General features: G+C 42.1%; 2 protein-coding genes across 2 annotated transcripts in view; one reads left to right on the top strand and one right to left on the bottom strand.

Annotated features, from left to right (window-relative positions):
• Positions 1-24,868, top strand: part of KDELR3 (KDEL endoplasmic reticulum protein retention receptor 3) — an 83,185-nt gene that overhangs the window by 34,649 nt on the left and 23,668 nt on the right. The gene's annotated exons all lie outside the window — the stretch shown is intronic.
• Positions 5,505-18,880, bottom strand: DMC1 (DNA meiotic recombinase 1). The gene is made up of 13 exons (XM_056846301.1): positions 18,824-18,880; positions 18,490-18,534; positions 16,664-16,810; positions 15,972-16,054; positions 13,851-13,903; positions 12,023-12,064; positions 10,152-10,224; positions 9,457-9,548; positions 8,990-9,063; positions 8,787-8,901; positions 8,054-8,114; positions 7,657-7,773; positions 5,505-5,614 (listed from the first exon to the last, which is right to left on the bottom strand). Exons 1-13 carry the CDS (start codon positions 18,878-18,880, stop codon positions 5,545-5,547), a joined length of 1,029 nt encoding a protein of 342 aa, XP_056702279.1. The 3' UTR covers positions 5,505-5,544.

Genomic DNA, 24,868 nt, shown 5'->3' with positions numbered 1-24,868 from the left:
AGCTGAGAGCCAGTGTGGTGTAGTGGTTAAGAAGGGGTTGGAGCGGTGCACTTTAATCTGGAGAACCAGGTTTGATTCTCCATTCCGCCACATGAGCGGCGGACGCTAATCTGGTGAACTGGGTTGGTTTCCCCACTCCTACACATGAAGCCAGCTGGGTGACCTTGGGCTAATCACACACACTCAACTTCACCTACCTCACAGGGTGTCTGTTGTGGGGAGGGGGAGGGAAGGTGATTGTAAACCGGTTTGATTCTCCCTTAAGCGTGGTGGAGAGCCAGAGTGGTGTAGTGGTTAAAAGCAGTGGTTTGGAGCGGTGGAGTCTGATCTGGAAAACCGGGTTTGATTCCCTACTCCTCCACATGAGCGGCGGAGGCTAATCTGGTGAACTGGATTTGTTTCCCCACTCCTACACATGAAGCCAGCTGGGTGACCTTGGGCAAGACATGCTCTCTCAGCCTCACCCACCTCACAGGGTGTCTGTTGTGGGGAAGGGAAGGTGCTTCAAAGCCGGTTTGAGTCTGCCTTAAGTGGTAGAGAAAGTCAGCATATAAAAACCAACTCTTCTTCTTCCAATAAATAGTAAAGCAAAGCAGCAGCATTAGATTGTATCAACAGACACATAATAATAAAATCAGTAATAGTTCAACTTTTAAGACAATTACCGTGCAATCCTAAACAGAATTACAACCTTCGGAAGCAATAAGAGTCAACAAGTTTAGAAGGGTATAACTCTGCTTAGCATTAAAGTCACAATTAAAACCAGTGCAAGGTTTGTGTGTGTGTGTAACTATTTCAGTAAACAAACTTTGCTTACTAGAATGGTATGATAGGGGTAGGTAGCATCCAACTCACTATTTCTCTTTCATTTAAGTTTCACTGTTGAATGAAGACAATATGGTTCCCTAGACACATGATCTGTCAGTCATTACCCTAGTGTGGCTGTACCGGAATTAATAAAGATTCAAATACACACTTAAACAGAACTGGTCAAGGCAAGTAACCTATAATCCTCCTGAAAGTTTCCTCAAGAATGCTTTTAAATCTGTACACACCCTTTTTTCTGCAGAGGACTAGGCTGTGAGTTCACAGCAATTATGGGAGAACAGGAGTTGACAGAGTTCCTGTTTTAAAGTATAGTTCTGTATTCAGTAACAATAATGTCTACTTTGTGGGTACTGTTTAGTGTGGAAAGAATATCTCTGTTACAATGTTGTTTTTTCTCTCTGAATATTTGACCTGGTCACCCTGACTAGTGATGTTGAATGTACTATGCAGTCTAAGTGGACCATCTGGAAAAAATTATAATTTTTTTCCTAGATGAGATGCTAATGTATTTTGCATGGTGTGCCAAAGTGGGAACCTGATCCTTGCCATACACTGCCAAGTAAATTTCAACCCAAAATGTGATTGACGATTGATGTGTACGATTGGAACAGACAATGACAAGGATAAAAGGCAATCTGAGCTGAGCTTGGATAATATTGACATCAGGATATGATGATGTGCTTTCATTCCTTGGGTTACAACCTATTCTGGGTGGGGCTGCATACCTCTGAAAGAGCAGATCTGTAGTTTGAGGGTACTGTTAGATCTACAATGAAATACCCAAATTCCAGAAGAAGTGGTATGTTGTCAGAGAAACCTACATTCTCATCATTCCAGGTTAGATTACTGCAACATATTCTATGTGGGGCTTCCCCTGAAGACAGTTCAGAAACCTCAGTCCAGCATACAGCAGCAAGACTGCCACTCAATAAGGACTACATGCAGCATATTACCACAGTTCTTAAGGATCTCCACTGCATGACTGTTCCTGGTCCTGAATCCAGGTGCTGTTTTTAACCAGTGTGGTGATAGCTGTGGACAGATCACAAGGTGTGGTCAATTAGTCAGCTCCCTAATGCCTTTCTGTCCAGGAATGCCCCCTGACATAGGCACAAGTTGTGCCAAGTAAAAAAGTGGCACAGTCCATAGGCAGCCATATAGAGGTGAAAAATGCGCCCCACAGCCACACCCATGAGGCCCCAAGCAGCTCTGGTTGCCGACTAAGGGCGTGACTAATCACCTCCTTCCCCTGTGGTGACCAAGTCCCCTCCACAGCACTCAATCACACCCCCAGCTTGTTGCTTTACTGCACAATTTCTCATGCACAAATCCCACAGAACACAACAAGGATTTACTGCCAAGTAACCATAAGTTGTATCAAGCTGCAAATGTCACACTAACTGAATTACAAGACCCATCTGATGTAGCATAGATACAGATCAACAAAGCCCCAATAATACCAAGGGTGAACCTGCTACAAGAAAGGCCCAAAAGAAACAGCTGAAAACCAGTTGTGGTCACGTAAAGCTTTAGGCTCAAACTGGTTAAACGCATCATTAATGACCCACAACCTAGGCTGGACAATGATACTCCTCTTACAAGCATTGGGAGGCAAAAAACTTTCTTGCCTACAGACAGCCTCCTAACCTTAAACCTCACTCACAATAATGCACTTCCTAACATGGACTCTGCAATCAGGGCCTGCAATAAGCCAAGATGCCAACTCTGTCCTCATATTTACTCTGACAGCACAATCACCTAATAACACTAGCCATACCATCTTCGTTTCATTCACTTGTTCATCTTCCAACGTTATATATGCCATCAAATGCCTTTCTGCTCTCTACACTGGACAAACAGGTCAGTGCAAAAGAATAAATGAACATATATCTAACATAAATATCACAACACTCAAAAGCTAGTGGGAGAACATTTTAATCTTCCAGGACATCCCATTGCTGACATAAGAGTGGCAGTCCTCAAACAACCTTGAAGGGGAAATTTTGACAAGTTGCTGAATTTCAGTTAATTCGCAAAGTCAGAACAATGGACCACCCTCCAGGACTGAAGAGGAACATAGGATTTTTATCTCACTATGTGTGTGTGTAAAGTGCCATCAAGTCTCAGCTGACATATGGTAGTATGTCAGTAGGGTTTTCAAGGCAAGAGGCTACAGAGGTGATTTGCCATTGCCTGCCTCTTCATAGTGACCCTGTTATGTGTGTGTGTAAAGTGCCATCAAGTCTCAGCTGACATATGGTAGTATGACAGTAGGGTTTTCAAAGCAAGAGGCTACAGAGGTGATTTGCCATTGCCTGCCTCTTCATAGTGACCCTGTTATTCTGTGTTGGTCTCCCATCCAAGTACTAACCAGGGCCAACCCTGTTTAGCTTCTGAGATATGATGAGATCAGGCTAGCCTGGGCCATCCAGGTCGGGGATATCTCTATAGATGCTAACTAATAAGCATTTCTCCCCGGCTCTAATCAAACTGATTACATTTGGCATTGTACCTTTGTATCCTGACTCCTTTCTTTGCAATACCCCTCCCACCTTTTGAGGACTCAGAGATCTCTATTCCTACTTGTATCTGATGAAAGGAGCTTTGACTTTTGAAAGCTTATACCCTGAAAATCTTGCTGGTTTCTAAGGAGCTGCTGGACTCGAATCTAGCTCTTCTGCTGAAGACCAACATGGCTACCCTCTAAAACCAAACAGCTCAGAATCCTGAAAACACAAAAGAATTAGGAAGAGCTCAAAAGGATCTCTCCAGATTTGATGAGTGGACAACAAACTGCCCCGTGGCGCAGAGTGGTAAGCTGCAGTACCTGCAGTCCAAGCTCTGCTCACAACCTGAGTTCGATCCCAACAGAAGTTGGTTTCAGGTAGCCGGCTCAAGGTTGACTCAGCTTCCCATCCTTCCGAGGACAGTAAAATGAGTACCCAGCTTGCTGGGGATAAAGGGAAGATGACTGGGGAAGGCACTGGCAAACCACCCCATAAACGAAGTCTGCCTAGTAAATGTCAGGATGTGATATCACCCCATGGGTCAGGAATGACCCGGTGCTTGCACAGGGGACCTTTACCTTTTTAAGTACAAAGTGATGCACATTGGGGCAAAATTCCTAATTTCACACATTCATTGATGGGGTGTGAGCTGGTGAAGACAGAATGCCTCTGACTGTCAGATGCTTGGGAGCAGTCTAGTCAATGAAGACTCTTGTCTGGGAGCCCTCCTTGTGGGCAACCCTGTGCCAACTGGCTGGCCACTGATGGAAATAAGATGCTGAACTATCTTCTGTCCAATTTATCATTAAGAACATAAGAAAGGCCCTGCTGGATCAGACCAAGGCCCATCAAGTCCAGCAGTCTGTTCACACAGTGGCCAACCAGGTGCCTCTAGGAAGCCACAAACAAGACGACTGCAGCAGCACCATCCAGCCTGTGTTCCACCACACCCAAAATTATAGGCATGCTCCTCTGATACTAGCGAGAACAGGTATGCAGCATGACTAGTATCCATTCTAACTAATAGCCATGAATATCATCATCATCATCACCAGCCTTCAAAAGTTAAGGGCGAATCAGATGTATGTACACACAAGATCAAATTCCATTTAGAAGTAATTCTCAAACACTTTAATAGAGATATTTAGTGCAACATTGTATAGATGGTTAAGAAAAAGATCTGCATTGTGGACTCCAGGTCAGAATTCTTGTTTTATAGGACTCTGTTGTAAGCCAGATTTTAAGGACTTTAGAACTTGGCATCATTTGTGTTCTGGGACAACCTACTACTTGGCATAGTTATCGGAAAATCAAACAAAGTACCCAAAACATGTGCATGTGCTGTTATAGGAATGCATACACGGAGGAGAACAAACAAGATGTTTAATATTAGAACAACTTAGAATATTTTTCCAGCTTCTGCTGGTTAGACACAAGCAGATGGAAGAGAGGCAGTAGTTTATGTTTTCCATAGAAAAACTAGCCATAAATAAAAAGTTTAAATCTGGATTTTAAAACCTGGCAACCATTTGGACTTCAGTTAACAAACCTGTCAAGAAGGAATTAATTTTAAAAGCTTTACAATTACCATTTCTCCAGGATAAACATGCTATCAATTTCCATTTTATCATAACAGATTGTGCTATATATGGAAGCTTCAGTGCCAAGTATATTTTTAAAAATTGTAACTGATTACCATAGTTCATATTTGGGATCATTCCATGCTCTGTTTTACATGGATATGTACTAAAACTGCAAAGGTGTAGGCATGGTCTCATTTAATTAGCTTGAGACGTTTAAAACTGAAAAGTTCCTTAAAAATAACCACTAATAAGATCTGTCTCAAGCAACAAACACACACTAATGTGTTGTGGCATCCCACTAAGCCTTGATTCTCATGACAGCTGGGTGTTCTCAGCTTCCTAAAGTTTTTGCACATGCTGGCACCTTGCCTGAAGCAAACCAAATAGATGGAGTTGCCACACTGGATTTGTGTGGCAAGCAGAAAGCCTGACTGCACGTGACAGGTTGCCACAGGCATGGAACCAACATCCTTAGCAATTTCAGAAGAGCTCTGCATGAACTCGTTGACAAGCCACAGTTCTGAAAGTTCCAAGTTTAGTGCAATGAACACAAGTGACCAGGAATTGGTATCACAGAATAACTTGAGGTGGTGGGATTGCCTCGACTGTTTGCTGATGAGATCTGTCTACTCTTTGGCATCTCCAATTCCTCCAGCAGTTATTGCAAACGTGGCTTCATTTTCAGGCATTTCAGGGCTGAGAAAATACAGAAAGTGGCTTTGCATTCTAGATACAACAATTTTTACCGTTTCTTTCACAAAAAAATGAGTTCAGCAAAACTGTCACTTTTCAAAACCCTTTAATTTTTTTGCTTGTCTGAACTGCCCCTAACGCTTATGACATGAAGAAAAGCTGAACATAAGTCCTCCTGTGCATGTCTTACATTTTACCCAAGCTGCACAAAACAGACATGCTCATTGGACTGGTTTTCTTTGTTTCTGCCATGTTCACTGATATTTAAAAAAAACTTCATTGTACACATTTTCCATCCTTTATTTCTGACCCATTATGATAATTAATCTATTAACATATATATGCTCAAATTTTGCCTTTGTTCTCTTTAGTTTCAAATATACAGGCTGAGTAGGGTTGCCAACCTCCAGGTAATAGGAAATCAAAAGTCTGCACTTGTATAAAGCTCAATAAAGCACATACAAAGCACTTACGGTAACATGAGTTTGTACTATTGAGTAGATTGCTTGCACCTGTGGGATCAAGAAAACCTTAAGAAAGATTGAATTGAGTTTAACTTCAGACTCTCAGCTAGTCTCTTAAACAGAATGGCAGAATAGATGTCTCTCCAAACTTTGGTATGTAAGATAAAATAGATTAATAAGATATATATTTTTGTAAGCTAAAATATTTTTGTATATACAAAATATTTTAAGAACCATGATTTATTTATTATAGTACAAACCTGTGATTTTTTGAGATATTATGTAGGTATGCATTTTATTACAGGTGATATTTGCACGTGGTACTCCTTGAAGCTTGACGAAAGCTCTGAAATGGGGATTTTACCGGAAGCCCATTGCGTTTGAAATCTGTTCCGTGCTTCATTTGGACATTACCATTCTGGATTGTCAATTTTTGTGCACCTGATTTTGTTGTGTATATACACTTACCTGATGTAAATTATTGCATTATAACAAGTTCCTGCTCTGTATTTATATCCTTGGGATATTGTTTTGGTGAGGCTCCACCTCACAATATAACTGCTTGCAAAGTGCTGTGTATGTGCTTTATTGAGCTTTATACAAGTGCAGACTTTTGATTTCCTACTCTCCTATTTTGTACTTGTAGCCAGTGTTTGATTACTAACCTCCAGGTAATAGCTGGTAATCTCCTGCTATTACAACTGGTCTCCATCTTCAGCCAATAGAGATTGGTTCACCTGGAGAAAATGGCCACTTTGGCAATTGGACTCTATGGCATTGAAGTCCGTCCCTTCCCCAAACCCCACCCTCAACAGGCTCCACCCCAAAAACCTCCCACTGGTGGTGAAGAGGGACCTGGCAACCCTAAGGCTGAGCAATCTAAATTTTGACCAACTGTACTTGGTGGTTGTGGAAAGTGCCGTCAAGTCACAGCTGACCTTTGGCAACCCTGTAGGGTTTTCAAGGCAAGAGACGTTCAGAGGTGGTTTGCCATTGCCTGCCTCCGCGTGGGCTGAGAGAGTTCTGAGTGAGCTGTGACTGGCCCACCGTACTTACTGCTAGAGTAATTTTTGAATGTTACCTGATTGACAACTGTGAGTTTTAAAAATTGTTCTCTTGAGGGATGAGTACACATAGAAATGCAAACGTCTGGTAAAAATTATGACAGAGAATGCCTTTTCTGATTATTTGGAACTTAAATCTTTTAATTGAAATGATTTCAATTAAGAGTGGTTAGTTTATTAACAATTCTGTATTGCTTTACTTGCATTCAAAATCAGCCTTAATTTGAAACCAAATAAACTTTAGTGAACACACATGAAGCTGCTTTTATACTGAAACCTTGGTCCATCAAGGTCAGTATAGTCTATTCAGGGTGGCAGCAGCTCTCCAGGGTTTCAGGCACAGCTCTACCTCTTTGATCCTTTAAAACTAGAGATACCAGGGATTGAACCCAGGCCCAGATTCCGCATGCCAAGCAGATGCTTTACCACTGAGCCACAACCCCTCTGCACCATTTGGAACCAGATTCTGGTTCTATCTTCTGATAGCACCTACTTTACTGCTCCACATCAATATTACCTATCGTATATCTTGGCAATACGCAACTCTCCTCTTCCTTTCCGCAAACTGATCCTTGTTGTAGAAGCATGGGCAAGGATGTGGCCCCCAATGGGCTTCTTAGGGTCTACCTGAAAGCTAAGTCAAACAATAATGATTAGGTGTAGTTTGTGTGGGTGACTACTTTCTGTATGCCATAGGGCTTGTTGCATACCAATTATAGCAGCTGCTTCGGTATAACTGCTTTGGGGACCTTAGCTAGGGGGCAGATCCAGAGGTAGCTATCATAATTAGCAGCAGCAGTGGGACCATTTCGTGTCATTTACTGCGTCCACTCTGACCACCATCCCTTACCTTATTTCCTATTTCTATAATTTATAAAAAGAACGACGACAACAAAAAAGAATGCATTGCTTACCTCATAGTTGCTCCTGGGTCAGCAGTCATCTGATTGGTCACAAATACAGCCACGTTATATTCTGCAGTGAGAAAAAAGGCCCACATGAAAGGAATGGAAAATATACGCACTAGTTTACCAGCTAATTTTCCTTTCTAGCATTGCAGGTAATAGGGGGAAATTATGGTTATGGAAGGTGTTACAGCATTGAAGAATCCGTCTCATTTTGATCCTGCCCTTCCACCCAAGGAGCTCAGGAAGGTGTGGAGGATTCTGCTTTCCATTTGATCTCCACAACACCTGGTGAGGAAGTTCAGACTTAGGGAGGATAACTTAACCTTCATGGCAGAGTGAAGAGCTGAAACCAAGCCTTCCCAGTCTTACTCTGGCAATGCATGTTTTCAATGAACTGCCACCACAACGTTGTTACTAGATTTTCTCTATGTAATTGTATTATTTATCTGTTGCATTGCATCCCACCCTGCCTCCAAGGAGTGCAGAGGATTTTAGTCTCACAACAGCCCTGTGAGGTAGGTTCTGCTAAGAGACTATGACATACTGAAGGCTTTGTTTGTGGCTGAGAAGAAATTTGAGCATAGGTTTTCCACTACCAAACCTCACAATTTAGCCCTACATATTAGTTCTTATGGCTACATCTTATTTGAAGGCAACACTGGAGCCATGGAAATTGACAACCGGCTACATATCAGCACCAGTCCTCTTGCTAATTCCAAAATCTTTTATTCTCTCCTACCTTCTGATATTTTTTGAAGCCTTGACAGCATCTGAGCAAGTTTCTGTTGCCTTTCTGCCAGTTCCCCACGACCACTAAAGTCCACACGGAACAGTGCCATAATGGAATCAATGATCTGCAAGGGAATATGAGAAAGAATAGAAATGGCTCTGAAAGTATCCAGGGGGAAAAAGGACAGATGACTATAACAATGAAATGTATACCAATAGTTTGAAAATGCCAGCTTCCTCATGGAATTTTGCAGCAACGTAGTCCAGCAATTCCATTTGATGCTCACCTAATGAGGGAGAAATGCCATATAAAAATAATAAAAAAGACAAAAAGCAGTTCAAATGAACATGTACAGATATACCACACTTAGAAAGTAGAGTGTCATATTCCAAAGAATTCGGTTGCAGCATCATTTTAGGGTGGGGCTTCTATCGGAAGGGGCCAAGTGCACAGACATTCATGTAGCCCTTCCTCTAAAGAAAGTGGGAGGTGTGACCTGTATTACCTCGCCCACTGACAGAGAACCTGGGCATATTCCTAGCAGCAGAAGAGCTACAAAGTTAAAAACTGAAGCCTCTTTTAAAATTACCATCTGCAACATTTGGCACAGAGCGACAATGGTTGAAATAGCCACCTCAAAGTAAGAAGGGTTCCATTTCATCTTCAGTTGTAAACTTACTAGTGTACGCTCGTGCATACAGTACATTATCCAGAACTGCATCATGGTCGACACTGAAGCGATCAGCAATGTCACGAAGACGGTCAGGACGACTAAATTATTTTGAAGTCAAGGATTCTCTAGTGTAATCCAGTTTCAGAGATGTGTCAGCTGAAGTCCTATATAAAGGTAAAGGAAGTCCCCTGTGCAAGCACCAGGTCATTACTGACCCATGGGGTGACGTCACATCCCGACGTTTACTAGGCAGACTATGTTTGCCATTGCCTTCCCCAGTCATCTACACTTTACCCCCAGCAAGCTGGGTACTCATTTTACCGACCTCGGAAGGATGGAAGGCTAAGTCAACCTTGAGCCGGATACCTGAAACAGACTTCCATCGGGATAGAACTCAGGTCGTGAGCAGAGCTTTTGTCTGCAGTACTGCAGCTTACCACTCTGCTCCACGGGGCTCTCAAAGTCCTATATACTCAAGCAAATAACCTCGCTGTCAGTTATTCACATGCTAAAGTGAAGTACTTGGTCTGCATTTGTTTCCCCCCTATACAACTCAAGACCAGATGTATCAGAGGTGGCTCTATAGTTCAAACCTCCTCTCTGAAGCATCTCCTCTGTTTCTTATCACAGTTTTTAATTCAGTTTTACTTGAGGAAAACTTTCCATTATTTTAAACAGTAAAATCTTAAAAGAAAGGATACAAGGTGTTTTCTGTGTCAATGAAGATAATCTTCCCACCAGTGTAACCATCTGTTGATGGAAGTTGGGCTGTCACTATAATGCATGATAAGGAAAGAACAAATTTAACATTCAGGCAACCCCTATCAGCCTACCATATGTTATTTTAATATCTTATATATATTCCACACATCAGATCCCAATCCTCACGCCTGCTGAGAAATAATCCAAATAATTTTCTTTATGGAAAGCTCCCAAAGACATGGCCATTACACAATTTGGAAACATGTTCCAATTAAGTACGGTAAGTCTTTAAGAAATATGGAAGCCAGTGCTTTACATATTACAAAATATTAATATTTTTTGGGAGTTTTGTGCCTCCCTGATGCATGCTGGCTCTTTACATCTGTGACCACAGCATGCAAGGAGTAGCGGCTATAGCCTGTCCTCTGCTCCTGTTCCATCCTCAAACTGCCCCATTGTTGTGATTGAGTAACCTCATTCAGACACTCAAGCTGCACGCGTACCCACAGAAGCCGCTTGTCAGTGGCCCAACCCCTCCTTCGTTTCAGAGTCAAACAAGGAGGCACACACACAAACATTCCTAAGGCTGGAATCTTTTCTCTCACATAAGGGAAGAGCCTTACTCCCCCCACTCCTTTAAGTTTCATTTCTCCGTGCAAGGGAACAATAGAGTTCTGTTCAGTAACGTAGCAATGCCCACCCGTGCAGTAGAAACTAATGACGTTGCAGTGACAAGCTGCAATTGAATGTTGATTGGAATGTGAAATGTCTATAAAACCTCTTGCATTGCCCCTCCCTCTGTGTGACAAGACTGCAGAGCTCATCAGTCTGCATCTTGGATCACCCGGTTATGACTCCTTGGCCAATAAAGCAAGCCGTGAAGCTCACACCGGCCTCCTTGTCCTCATTGACTCCATTAGACTCTATGTAAATGGGGGGACACATCACCAAGGAGCCGCTATTGGCTCTGTTGTAAAACTTATAAATAGCTATACGAGAAACATTATTTTTACCACAGAGCCAATAGCGGCTTCATGGGACAATTTCAGCATGTGAAAACAGGAGAGGGGAATGCTATAACTGCTTCTCCCTTCATGCTGTGGTCACAAATGGAAAAAAGCTGGTGTGCTCCTATGTAGACACCAGAGCGAAACTTGTGTTTTTGCCTTTCTCTGACTGAGCTTTTAAGTTTATCATTTCCCATCATTCCCCTTCCCATGTGTGTCTCACCCGACTTGGTTTGCAATTGTGAGGCCAGGGCCTATACCTTTTGCTTTGCTTCACGTACAGCCCCTAGTTTGTATATGTGTTCTAGGAATACCAATAAAACCTGGTAGCCTTAAAAAAATTAATACAGGTTGAGTATCCCTTAGCCAAATGCTTGGGACCAGAACTGTTTCGGATTTGGGATTTTTTTCGGATTTTGGAATATTTGCATATACATAATGAAATATTTTGGGGATGGGACCCAAGTCTAAACACGAAATTCATTTATGTTTTATTTACACCTTATACACATAGACTGAAGGTAATTTTATACAAAATTTTGATAATTTTGTGCATGTGGGGGCATTGTAGGGAACCTGCCATTGGTGTAACCAGCCTGCACACGTGCCGTTTTATTACCCTTTGTAGCCGTTCAAAAAGTTTTGGATTTTGGATGTTGGATTTTCAGATTAGGGATACTCAACCTTTACTACATAAAACAAGTATGTTTCAGGTCTGTATGATCAAAATATGCCATAGATGAATCTGGATGCAGAAATATTTATTTTAGTATGATATTATTGTTTTAAAATCAAAGTGCAAGTGTCTGAAATGTCTTTGAACACAAAATATATAATTCCCAGTATGATTGTTATATACATACCACAAAGAGTATGAGAAAGTTGAGTTTTCCCTGTTCGGAATTCTAATAAAAAAGAAGAGTTAATGCTGAAATTTTGCCAACTACAGGAGTACTAAGAATATTCTCCAACACTCAGGTAGGGTTGCCAACTTCCAGGTGGGACTTGCAGATTGCCCAGAATTACAGCTGACCTCCAGACTACAGAGATCAGCTTCTCTAGAAAATGTGGCTGTTTTGGAGGGTGGGCTATATGGCATCATATCCCGCTGAGGTCCCTCCCCTCCCCCCATCCCAGGCTCCAATCCCTACATCTACAGGAATTGCCCAACCTGGAGGTGGCAACCCTACCCAACATATTTCCAAAAATCCAAGCTATTTTTTGACTTTCAGTCCCCACTATTCTTGGGGGCCACTCTATTCTTTCAACCATGGCCCAGAAGCCAGAAGTATATATTGCCAGAGACAGATGCATTCAAAAGTGATCAGGATTTCTAACAATGTTGCCACCAACGAGGAGGAAGGGCTTCCCATTATGGGAGCTCAACTCATGTTGGATGTAAATAATGATAGTGTATACATTTGTACACATGTATACATGTGAACATTTGTACACATACCACATGCATGTGAAATACAAAATGTAAAAGATACCTATTACTTTGAAGTGTGAAATATCTCTATTATCTTGATTTTCTTTTCCTTATTAGTGACAGTATGGTCATTTTTTAAAACTGTGCTTGGATCAAAATTTGGTAGGGTTCTTAACGGCCAAGATAAAATTAGGAACATAGTTGCATCACTGCAGTGCCTCTTAATTCAAGCATGAACAATGAACACCATAGCTACAAGTCGTAGTGAACTCATACTTAAGCAGTCTTGAACATATTCTCCCTTTAGGTAATCTGTTTTTGAGTACTGCAAGAAGCTTAAAGAGGTTAAGGGTTAAGAGGTTACAGCAGACATTACAGGGGGCAACCATGTATATTTATTTATAAATTTGCCAAAAATTGCTTAAAGCAATAGAATGAAGTGAAATAAGGAGGAGGTAGGGTTAGCTCCCTTCGCTGCATATGGTTTTCAATTTTGTTTTTTAAATTTTCATCCACTTCTAAGGCCCAAGTTACACATTACAGTTTTTAATGTGCTGTCTCTGGGCTGCTCTCTCCTGACCTTGTTCCTTCACCATTGGCATTTTACTGTCCAAATCAAAGCCAGTTTTTTTAAACAACATGTTAAAAATTGTAAAGCGTAGTTTCAGTAGGGTTGCCAGGTCCCCCCTCTCCACTGGTGGGAGGTTTTTGGGGCGGAGCCTAAGGAGGGCGGGGTTTGTGGAGGGGAGGTACTTCAATGCCATAGAGTCCAATTGCCAAAGCAGCCATTTTCTCCAGGTGAACTGATCTCTATTGGCTAGAGATCAGTTGTAATAGCAGAAGAAACCTGGAAGTTGGCAACCCTAAATTTCATTGTGACACTTTCTATGTAACTGAGCTAGAATTGCCAACTGTGGGTTGGGAAATTCCTGGAGATTTGGAGGTAGAACTGGGGAGATGGTACTTGGGCATTAAGGTATAATGCCACAGAGCCCACCATACAAAGCTACCATTTAGGGGAACTGATCTCTGTGGCCTGGACGTCTGTTGTAATTCCGGAATAATTTCCGCTTTAGCAATTGGACTCTATGGCATTGAAGTCCCTCCCCTCCCCAAACCCCACCCTCCTCAGGCTCCACCCCAAAAACGTCCCATTGATGGCAAAGAGGAACCTGGCAACCCTACCCATCTTAGTCCGTGCTTTTACAAATACAGTCTTTTAAAATTAGCATGCCCGTCCCATGTATTCCAACACTGACCTCCAAAGGCTTCTGTGATTGCCATGCTTTCAATCCCACCACCTAGGAGTTTGCTAGAGGAGTAGAAGGGAGGGAGAAAGAGAAAGTAAGTAAAATGATACAAAATAAGAAAAGCAATGTGAAAGAATTTTTTGCTCTAATTAAAAATGTGCCCGTGATGATTTTTTAATTTAATTTTGGAGCATATTGGAACAGTTAGCTGGTTCCTAGTGCACAGGAAACTGCTTGTTATTTTAAAGTGTCTTATTTTATAGGCACTGAATGCATTCTGTAGAGTTGCTACTGTACATTCAATGTGACTTTTTTTTGCCGTCAAGTCACAGCTGACTCATGGTGACCCCTGGTGGGGTTTTCAAGGCAAAAGGCTTTCTCAGTGGTGGTTTGCCATTGCTTGCCTCCTCATCACAACACTGATATTCCTTGGAGGTCTCCCATCCAAACACTAGCCAGGGCTGACCCTGCTTAGCTTCTGAGATCTGATGAGATCAGGCTAGCCTGGTAAATATTCATCTAAGAATGATCTTCAGACTCAAAAGATGGTCTCAGATAAGGAAATATTTCTCGATTGTACTCGTAAACATGGGCCCTAAAGTGACAGTCTTCATACAAGTAAGGACTGCAAATCACCCTGCACACTGAAAAAATTAAACAATCACTATAGCAACAAATGAAAGAAACTCTTTTGATGAGTACACGAGTAACATTGAGTCTAGGGACTACATTTCCCAGCAGCCTCCACCCACTAGTGCCCTATCTCAGGAAGAGGAATAGTGCAGACAGGCTTGAATAAGGCGGGGTGGGGGGGGAGACACTCTAAAAGCAGATCTGAGTGTTAGTGGGAACTGTGAGAGGTAGATCAGAGAAGGATTTCAGAATTAAACAAATGTAGCTCTGAGATAATCAGATGGGTGTCAGAAAGGCCCTGAGACAGAAGGACCCCATATAGCTTTGTATCTAAAAGTGACTGCTGAGCTTGTAACTACAGATGCCTCATAGAATGACTAATTTTTAATCTAGTTATATCTAGAGTTTCTCCACTTCTTTCCTGATTATTTTTAAACACTTTGGCCACAATCCAACACAGAATTAAGTGCAAGACCACTGAAATAAATGAGCTCAATCCTGTCTGTGTTGGACTGTGGTTTATTTTTTTTAAGCTTGTTTGGCGAAAGTATGTTGTAGTGGTTAAAAAACTAGTGGACTAATATCTGGGAGACCTGGGTTCGAATCCCCACGTGGGCCATGGGAGCACATTGGGTGACCCTGGGCCAGCAGCCTAACCTACCTCACAGGGTTGTTGTGAGGATAAAATGGAGGAGAGGAGAACAACATGAGCCACTTTGGGTCCTTACTGGGGAGAAAGGCAGGGTGCAAATGAATTAAATTAATTAATATGTTGAATTTTCAACTTCATCCCACCATGCAGATAAAAAAAATCCCCAATGGGGCCACCTAGGAATAGGGGCAATCCTCTTGGGGCAATCCACAGGTTTGTAGAAAAATCTGAAAATTGGGTGCGGGGTGGGTGGGAATAGGGGTGGTAAAAAACCCCAAAGTTTTTAAAAAATTACGGAAGAAGCAAAACTGGTGTTCAGATGGCATTGAGGATTGGTTAACTACCCAAGATGGTACCTGACATTACTTGGCTCCACTAGGATGTAAGGGGGGGCAGGAGTAGGGGATAGAGGGGGGAAGAGGTTGTGAAGGGGAGTGGGGAGGAGATGCAGCGGGCCCTGAGCCACCCCAATGCGGTAGCTGGTAGTCTTCTGGGTGACTGCGAGTTGACAGAGGGGAGAGGGGGAGAAAAGCTCACAACTGAAGGGTTGGGGGACAAAAAGGAAATGAAGAAGAAGACCACAGAGGAAATCACTATTCCCCCCGAAAGTCCTTGCGGGTCCCCCACTTCCACTCTACTAATAAAAAGAGCAGATTATGCTTTAAAGGTGGATTAGGCATGTTTTGGCTCATGTCCCAGGTGGCAACCCATGCATCTATTTCTTTTATTTTGTGGAACAGATTTATTCATGTTAAATTGGGTCTGAAAGTAAAACTTGCTGGCGAACAAACAAACAAAAATTGTGCAGGAAAAAGGTTAAGCAGCAATATTTCCGGTTTACTAACTCAAATTCCTGGCTCCCTGTGGTGATATGGAATACCCTCTTGCGCTTCTCACTGTACTCAAACGCAGTCAGAAATCCTGGTTCCTGGGAGAAGCAGAAAGCATACAAAACGGGTTACTTGGCTTTCGATGGCTCTAACTTGAAGAACAACCTGATTAAAGAATTACACTGCATTCAAACATCACAAGAGACTGAGGTTTGTACTTGATGACAGACCCAGCATGCCCTGGAATCTAAGTTTCAACCAGGTATTCCCAGGACCCAGGAACAATGTATTGTGTAGTCAGGCATCAATGGGAGATCTTCTGGGAACCCTGTTTATGCTGCCTGGAATTCCATACAGAAAAAAGTCTTGGTATAAATAAATTAAATATTGTATAATAAATACAGCTTGAATTCTAACCTTTTCTGCTTGCAGAAGGCACTTGCGTCTGTGGTAGAAGAGGGAGGCAAATTTTGTTGATTCCCTCCCCTTACTGCAGACCCCCAACTTTGCCCCCACCCTGTTCTTGGTGATCCACTGTCTCCCAGGCCATAATTTCAGGGCTCAAGTAGGTTGCAGTGGGTGGGGGCGGCAGGACAGTTCCATTTGGACCAGTTGGGAGCCACCCTCTAGCTGTTCTAATGCTGCCAGTTGGAAATGCTCAAAGGATCACTTAGAGTGGTTAAGGATAATCAGTAGCTTTGGCTTACTATAAGCTTGTTGGCTGCCTCTTTAATCTTCTCCACTTTGGCCTCTGAAAGTCCCTTCACATTGCATAGTGCCCGCCTTGTTGTCATCTGAATTCCTTTAATTGTACAAATGCCCACCGATTTCAGCTTTTTAATATCAGCCACATTCTGCAAAAGAAGCAAATATGGCCTGAGCACTTGATGTTCATGAATCCGGACGTTTAATCATCAATAACCAGTATAATGAGAGTTCATGAAAGATTATGGATGCTGGTATTCAGATTATGTTGGATTTTATCTTGGGTTGCCAACCTGCAGGTACTAGCTGGAGATCTCCTGCTATTACAACTGATCTCCAGCCGATAAAGATCAGTTCACCTGGAGAAAATGGCCGCTTTGGCAATTGGACTCTATAGCCTTGAAATCCCTCCCCTTCTCGAACCCCTTCCTCTTCAGGCTTTGCCCCCAAAACCTCCCGCTGGTGGTGAAGAGGGACCTGGCAACCCTAATTTTATCTGATTGTTATTAGACATTGTTGCTGCATTTTGGTTGTTATTCTATGGATTTCTTACCACCCTGTTCCAGAAAAAAAATATTGGACAAAAATTCTAAAAGTAAATAAAATAAATGTGTACACAATAAACATGCACTGTTACATTGTTTTGGCTCTCATTTCTCCAGGAAGTAGAAACTTCAGGGCAACCTTTGCATAACAGGGCAGAATGACTCATTTAACTGTATTGTTTCTATGGAATTTTCTAATTATATCCAGATGGGAATAATCAAAGGTGTGACTATCCAAGGATGGAAAGATACAGTTTCTTCTTCAGAATGGACTACATGTTTCACTATTTCTTAGCAGAAAATATGGCACAGGACATATTCACATCTCATTCTTATATCCTTATACTTACAAGTGCTCTTAAAAGTCAATAATACTGTAACTGCTATATAAGTATTTAAACATTTTTATGCTTTCTTTGTGCCATATTGAACAAAATGTTCAAGGTGGCTTACATATTCATGGAATTAGAACAACACAATGTATTTACATTATTTATAGTCTGCCTTTCTCACTGGGACTCAAGGCGGATTACACTGAGTCAATACAATCTACAAGATGGGACATTCAATAAGCAATGAAATAGGATTTAGGTTGTAGATCCAACCAGAAGTCTACAAAACAGAACTGAACCAAAACATAAGTGTTAACACATTAAGTGATGCAAAATTACACAACGGGAGCCAACCCACAGCAAACTATACACATTAGTACAGACCAGCGTCCCCAATAATTTATCTAAGTAACTTTGTGAAGCCTTTTGTAATAGTGCTACCCTACTGCCTACATAGAGAAGCCCTCTTGACTAATTCAGTTTTGCATAATTTGGGAAAGCCAGGATAGTGGGAGCTTTCCTGACCTCCTCAGGCAGGCCATTCCACAAGGTGGGGGGGGGGGCACAATGAAAAAGGCATGTGTACTGGCAGTGGTTGACTTTGCCCATTTGCAGGTTGGCACCTCCACAAGGCCTTGCTCGGTCTCGCAGATATGAGGGTCCGAGGCCATGAAGAGCTTTGTATGTGATAGCCAATACTTTAAATTGAGCCTGGTAACTGATGGGAAGCCAGTGGAGTGACTGTAGAATGGGAGTAACATGCATGCTCCATCTAGCTCCTGATAACAGCCAAGCTGCGGAATTCTGCACCAACTGGAGTTTCTGAATTGATATTGAGGAGAGACTGATGTACAGTGCATTATAGTAGCCTAGCCTCGGTGTCACTGTGGCATGAATCCAGGTGGTTCAGGTGGATTTAAGTATGTGTTAAATATATAAAAATATGCTTACAATCCCATGCTTCTGTAACAGATCAATGTCCTGGAAAAAGGATTCCTAAATGGGGGGAAAACATTTTGGTTATTTTGATATACAGCCACCTATGTTTTATTTTGAGCCGAGAGTTAATAATCTGTTATTTTAGAATGGCTTGAAAGATTTTATAGCAGTTTTTATAGTATATTATATAGTATAGCATATAGAATAGTATATTTGCACATTATCTATAACTGTTGCTTAAGGAAGAACCCTCATAGCTTCTTTGTTCAGTTCCATTTAATCTTCCTGAAGAACTCAACCACTAAAGAGGCTGAGAACCACTGATAAATTAACTTCTCATCCATACCTCATCATCTTGGTACCCTGGTTCTTCCTGTACCACCTGATCTTCCATTGATTTCATTGTTAGAGAAGAGAGATTTCAATTAGTCCTGCAGAAAGCAATTAGATAATGTTAAAGCGTACAAAATAATCAGGTATGTCACACTGTTATTGTTTTGAAATATACCGTCATTACTGCTTGTCATAAGACTGTAATTTTCATCCCTTATAACTGGGGCTAAGTAAACTCCAGAAATAGATTATTTGAGCTGAAAGGTATTTAAGCCAGAGACAGAAAGAGTTTCTTGGGTGTATTTTGGGATTTACATTGATATAGGCCCTTTTAAACTGGAAGATAGGTATACAAAGGTATAATTCCATAAGTTATTTTCTAAACAATTGTAATTTTTAAAAAGTACAATAACATGTCAGAGATTGCTCTTGGGATATCTGCACTGTTTTTGGATATTTGAGAATATTTGCTGTATTTGAGAATAACTGATATGTTAAAACAAATCTTTAGTGATAATTATGGGAATATATATCTGTTAGCCATACCATTGTTTGTTTGTTTTTGCAAGCTGAGTAATTGTGCCTGACTTTGTGTGTGTGTGTGTGTATCAATGTACAGTGCACACTTGATTTTCTTTATATCTTATGCTACATTCAGTGCATATACAGCTGAACCTGTGATTGAAACCCCGCATTTATCCAGATACTGAAGCCTGGTTTCATTTGTAATATGAATGTGTGTTAGCTCTTTTATTACAATTCAGGTTGTACATGTGTTCACCATAACATGTGAACAAGCTATTTTGTGCTAGCTACATGGAAGGCATTGTCTAATGAAGCCCCCACATCGCTACGTTGTGAATGGTTTTTTTATCCTTTCTGATTTGTCGATTTCCAAACTTCCCATATGAAACTGAGATAAGGTCACTATGCATGGACTTTACTACCTCAGAATTAATGTATGATTTGATTTTCTACAAATGTTCTTCCCTCATGCCAAAAATTGCGGCAGCAGGAAAAGAATGACACCTCCCACCCCGTCACTCAATTTCATCTCAGCGAGATGCTGTTGAAGTGACAGGTGAAATCACTGTGAGGAAGAGAAAATCTACTAATTTGCACTCATTGTGTTTCAAAATATCTTTAAGAGAGGATAAAATATTTTCCTGAGGAAACGCAATCACCCCCACATTAATAGTGACATACAGAAAGCTACCAATAGCACAGACTTAGTTCCATTCTCTGGCTAAGGCACCTGAATCCGTAACTCAGGCTCTCCTTATTTGTGTCTGTAGGCAAAGCTTCTCATAAAATCCAAACTATAAATGATGATACAACCTGTTTCAAGAAAATAGCCACTCATTTCAACATTACATATGGAATCAAAGTTTCATTGTTTGATAGTTTCACACTCCTGTTGCTAATGGTTCTCATCAGATGTAACCTACAAGGAACGCTAGACTCCTTTCTATAAATTCAGGTCTGCCTCAGTCATGTATTGTGGAAGGTAGGGGCCCCCCATTTTTTAAGCAAAAGGGATAAATATATAGTAGGGCTGCCAACTCCAGCTTGGGAAATTCCTGGAGATTTGGAGGTGGAGTTGCAGGAGGTCAAGGGTTGGGGAGGGACCTCAGCAATGTCCACCCTCCAAAGCAGCCATTTTCTCCAGAGGAACTGACCTCTGGGGATCAGTTGTAATGCCAGGAGATCTCCAGGCCTCATCTGGAGGTTGGCAACCCTAATGTGCAGGGAGATTAACTATCTCAGCCTGTGGCTTCTCACAATTTAGCCCTGGTTTGGGCTATGGAAGAGAGTTGGCTGGGAGACAAGTTTGAAGGAGGTGAGCAGTAAGCATGGGTGTTTTAATTCCCCTTTCTAAAATGGGAGCCCCACCCCCACTTTATATGTGACAGCATCAACCCAGATTTAAACAAACAGGCCTGCTGGTGCCACATGTAGCTGGGGCTGTCCCTGAAGTATTTAGGTGGCAAATCTGTCCTGTTTACTGCGGTGTAGCCTAGCAAAAGATGTCCTGCCTTTTAAATAGAGGTTTAATGGGATGTTATCTATCGTATTATTTACCTCTGTGCCATGAAGAGCTTATACTGCCCGTTGCTATTAAAGAGAGAGGACAACCCCCTCCCCCGCCCCCAGTTGTTGGCCATCCTGTGAGGGACAGAGATGCCAAATCTGAGGAGAAAAAGAAGCCACCGTGGCTTCCAAAACAAGACAAATGTGCTTTGGGGTGGGGTGGGGTGGTCCCAAGGGGGGGGGGAAATCACATCCAGAAATGGGAGACACTCCAAATTTATCCACTTTCGCAATATGACAGGTCTCCTGAGAGGTGGAATTCGGGAACTAGGGGTGCTACCTGGCAGATCAGAGGCAGAACCCAGTGGCTCAAAATGGGGTGAGGGATGACACCTGGGACAGCAGGTGAACCTAAAAGCAGGAACAATATTAGTCACGCTAAATCCAATTGCACATCTGAAGCGGCAGCCGTGGGACTGCCAGCATCGCATGTGGCTCGGCCCTGACGGAAGGTCAAGCCCTGAGATAGGGTTGCCAGGTCCTTCTTAGTCACCGGCGGGAGGCTTTTGGGGCGGAGCCTGAGGGCGGGGTTTGGAGAGGGACTTCAGCACCACAGAGTCCAATTGCCAAAGTGGCTGTTGTCTCCACTTTGAACGTATCTCTATCAGCTGGAGATCAGCTGTAATAGCAGGAGGTCTCCAGCTAGTACCTGGAGGCTGAGGAACTATAATCCTTACCCCAAGTGGGAAGTGATGTCTCTTACCCTTCGTGGGAAATAATAATGATTTGGCATTTTTTGAAATCTTACCCGTTATGGGAGAATATTTGAATGAATGAATGTACAAGAGGACGTTGAAGGACTGATGAAGATTTGTTCATTGTGAACTCGAAACGATCGTCTCCTCATTGGGAACCTCATTGAAAATCCCTTGGATACCACTTCTCCTACAATTGAGACTCTATGAACATTAGCTGTGTCATTTTGACACTTTTTTCCACCTTGTACAGTCATGTTATTTGTCTTAGCTTGTGTGTTTCAGCTTAGTAGTGTAGCTTATAAAGTTTTTTGCACTTTGTATACACTTCGCTCCTGTACTGAGTTCCTCATCCTCCCAATATTAGTACAGTGGTGTCTATTTCTCCCCCAGTACCTGGAGGTTGGCAACCCTACCCTGAGACCAGGTAACCCTGCTTACCTACATTTGCTTCCCACAGGGTTTAGGCACCATGCCATGCCACCCTCCAGCCCCAAACTGTTAAAATACCAGCCACCTAGGCAATTGTAGGGGGTATTTCAAGTGGATTTACATCATATTATAGGCATTTTGAAGGCCCAGAGTGGGAAGAGAGGGAAGCTAGTTAAAAGGACACACCAAAAAGGCCTCCAATTTTGAGCTCCTGGTTGGTTCACAGCCTTGCTGATCACCTGACAAAGAATAACCTCACAAGAGTGTTTAGGCCAGCTCTCTTGCTGCCCAACCAGAGTCTGAAATGGCTGGAAGAATAGACTGAGGAAGGTGTGTGGAAGAGAAAACAATCACTCACCTGAGGAAGGCATAAATGAGCATGGAGTTTTTCACTGATTTATCGCAAAGAAGGCATCTCAGAAAGCAAACGTGTTAAAGGATTCCCTTTTCAAAGGCCAGATCACGAACCACTTATTATGCTGCTGTTTCAACCATATTTATACTTTGGGGCTTTTGTAATCCCATACCAGCAAATATACACCTTCAACATGCCTCATCTGCATGGAGAACCAGTCTAATTCTTACATGTGCTCAGGATAAATAAATATATAAAATACACACGCCTCTCATTGAGTTCTGAACAAGTTTGTAAATACCATGGAAAGGAAAAGGGTGGAGCTCTGTTTGGAAATATTTTAAATGAACATGTGTACCACATTTTACATGTGAGCGTTCCTCAGACTTGATGAGAGGAATGATCCAATGCCACCCTTCACTTTCCTAGGGGCAGCTTCACTATGAGGCAGGACAATACTTAGGAAGCCTAAGCAGGTCTATGCAGAAGCTAGTCCTATTTTATTCAGTGGGGTTAACTGCCAATAAAGTGTTTCTAGGACTTGTCGTAAATTCTAAAAACATAGGCCACAGCTCTGCCTAAGCTGTCAGTTGTGTGGATGTGCGTGTGTAAAGTGCCTTCAAATCGCAGCCGACATGGCGATCCCTTTTGGGGGTTTTCATGGCAAGAGACTAACAGAGGTAGTTTGCCAGTGCCTTCCTCTGCACAGCAACCCTGGCATTCCTTGGGGGTCTCCCATCCAAATACTAACCAGGGCTGACCCTGCTTAGCTTCTGAGATCTGACGAGATCAGGCTAGCCTGAGCCATCCAGGTCAGGGCTAGTTGTGTGGATAAGCTGTGGTTATTCCCTCAGTGGTTAGGGGGAAAGGTTCTATACATGCTTAGATAGAATCATAGAGTTGGAAGGGACCACCAGGGTCATCTAGTCCAACCCCCTGCACAATGCAGTTTTATATGTGCCTTGGCAAAATTCCAGCAGCAAAGTGGTAGTCTGCTCCTGAGAGTCCATAAAAAAACTGAATTTAAGCCCTGAGAAATGATCTGATGAGTCAACTAATTGCAATATACCACACTAGGGGACCCCAACCTTTTTTACCCTATGGGCACCTTTGGAATTCTGACATGGGGTGGTGACCACAAAATGGAGTCACACAAGAAAAGCCCAAGTGCAGAGGATAAGACTAGCAATTTTTAAAAAGCGCGCTGGGCAAGAGGAGTGTGAGAGAATAAATACATCACTGTGGTGGCAGCTGCCGCCAAAACATTATTTTAATCTACATGGACAATCAGACATCCAATGTTCGATCACGACAGGTCAGCTGGCCATTTCCACACAGGGATTTTGCACCATATGACCAATCGGATGATCCTGCTTTTGGAGGGAGCTTCTAGAGATAACAAAGGTGCCTGTTGTGGGGAGAGGGATTGATTGTGAGCTGCTTTGACTCTTTAAGGCAGGGTGGGGAACGTCAGGCCCGGGGGCCATATAAGGCCCGCGAAATCATTTGGTCTGGCCCTTCATGGGTCCTGGCAGATCTCTAGCTCAGAAGGATGCTGCCCTGCCTGAATCTCTTGGGCCCAGCTGGGGACAGCAGAGCTCAAAAGCGAGTCGCTCTATGTGGCAGACACTCGGAGTCGTCTCCAGTCGTGCCCCCTGGCTAAATGCTTGACCAAATATAGCAGGCTAATTTTTAAGTTGATAATTTTGTATGGCCCACAAATGATGTTATAAATATCCGAATGGCCCTTCTCAGAAAAAAGATTCCCCATCCCTGCTTTAAGGTAGAGAAAGGCAGGGTATAAAAACCAACTCTTCTTCTCCAGCACATGGGTTGCTATATGAAAAACACAAATTTAAACCCAGCTAGATATGGTGTACTAGATGCTTTGTCTCAAAAACGTTTACCCCCCAAATCCAGTAATTCTAAGGTACTAGTGGGCTCAAATTGAGCTCTTCTAGATATACTTGTTTTCTGGATTGAGTCCATAATATTTGCATGAAACATTATTACAATAATAGCAATTGTGAATACATGTAATCTTCTGAGTTTGTTTAATGCAGATTCAGCGAACAGAAGGTAATTTCAATATTAAATACAAAATGGTAGAGTTTTAAAAACAATGTTTTAGGCTGACATTTTTAGCTTTTAGAAAAGCTGTACTTTGCAATATTTGAAGTGCAGTAAATTTTACTATCTGCATTTTTCTTATGAGAAAAAAGTGGAACACAAGGAGGGGGAAAGTTGAAATGTACACTTTAATTTAAGGCACACTGTTATGTATGCTGTGTATACAGTAGTAGCAAAACCACAATTTCTGAAGCCAGATTTTATCTGTCATTTATACCTCTAATTCAAGGTGAAGATGTTCTTTAAAGCTCCAATTCAAAGTCAAGATGTTTTTTAACACTGGTGCAACCAGTCACAGTGGGCTCCTTGATACTTAATGAAAGTGTTTGTAATTAGTAATGTATGTGCATCTTTT

The sequence above is a fragment of the Euleptes europaea genome, chromosome 3 (genome assembly GCF_029931775.1).
Source record: "Euleptes europaea isolate rEulEur1 chromosome 3, rEulEur1.hap1, whole genome shotgun sequence".
NCBI classification, from domain to species: Eukaryota; Metazoa; Chordata; class Lepidosauria; order Squamata; family Sphaerodactylidae; genus Euleptes; species Euleptes europaea.
The sequence above is the reverse complement of the archived record's forward strand: the minus strand, read 5'-3'. Positions and strand labels throughout refer to the sequence as shown.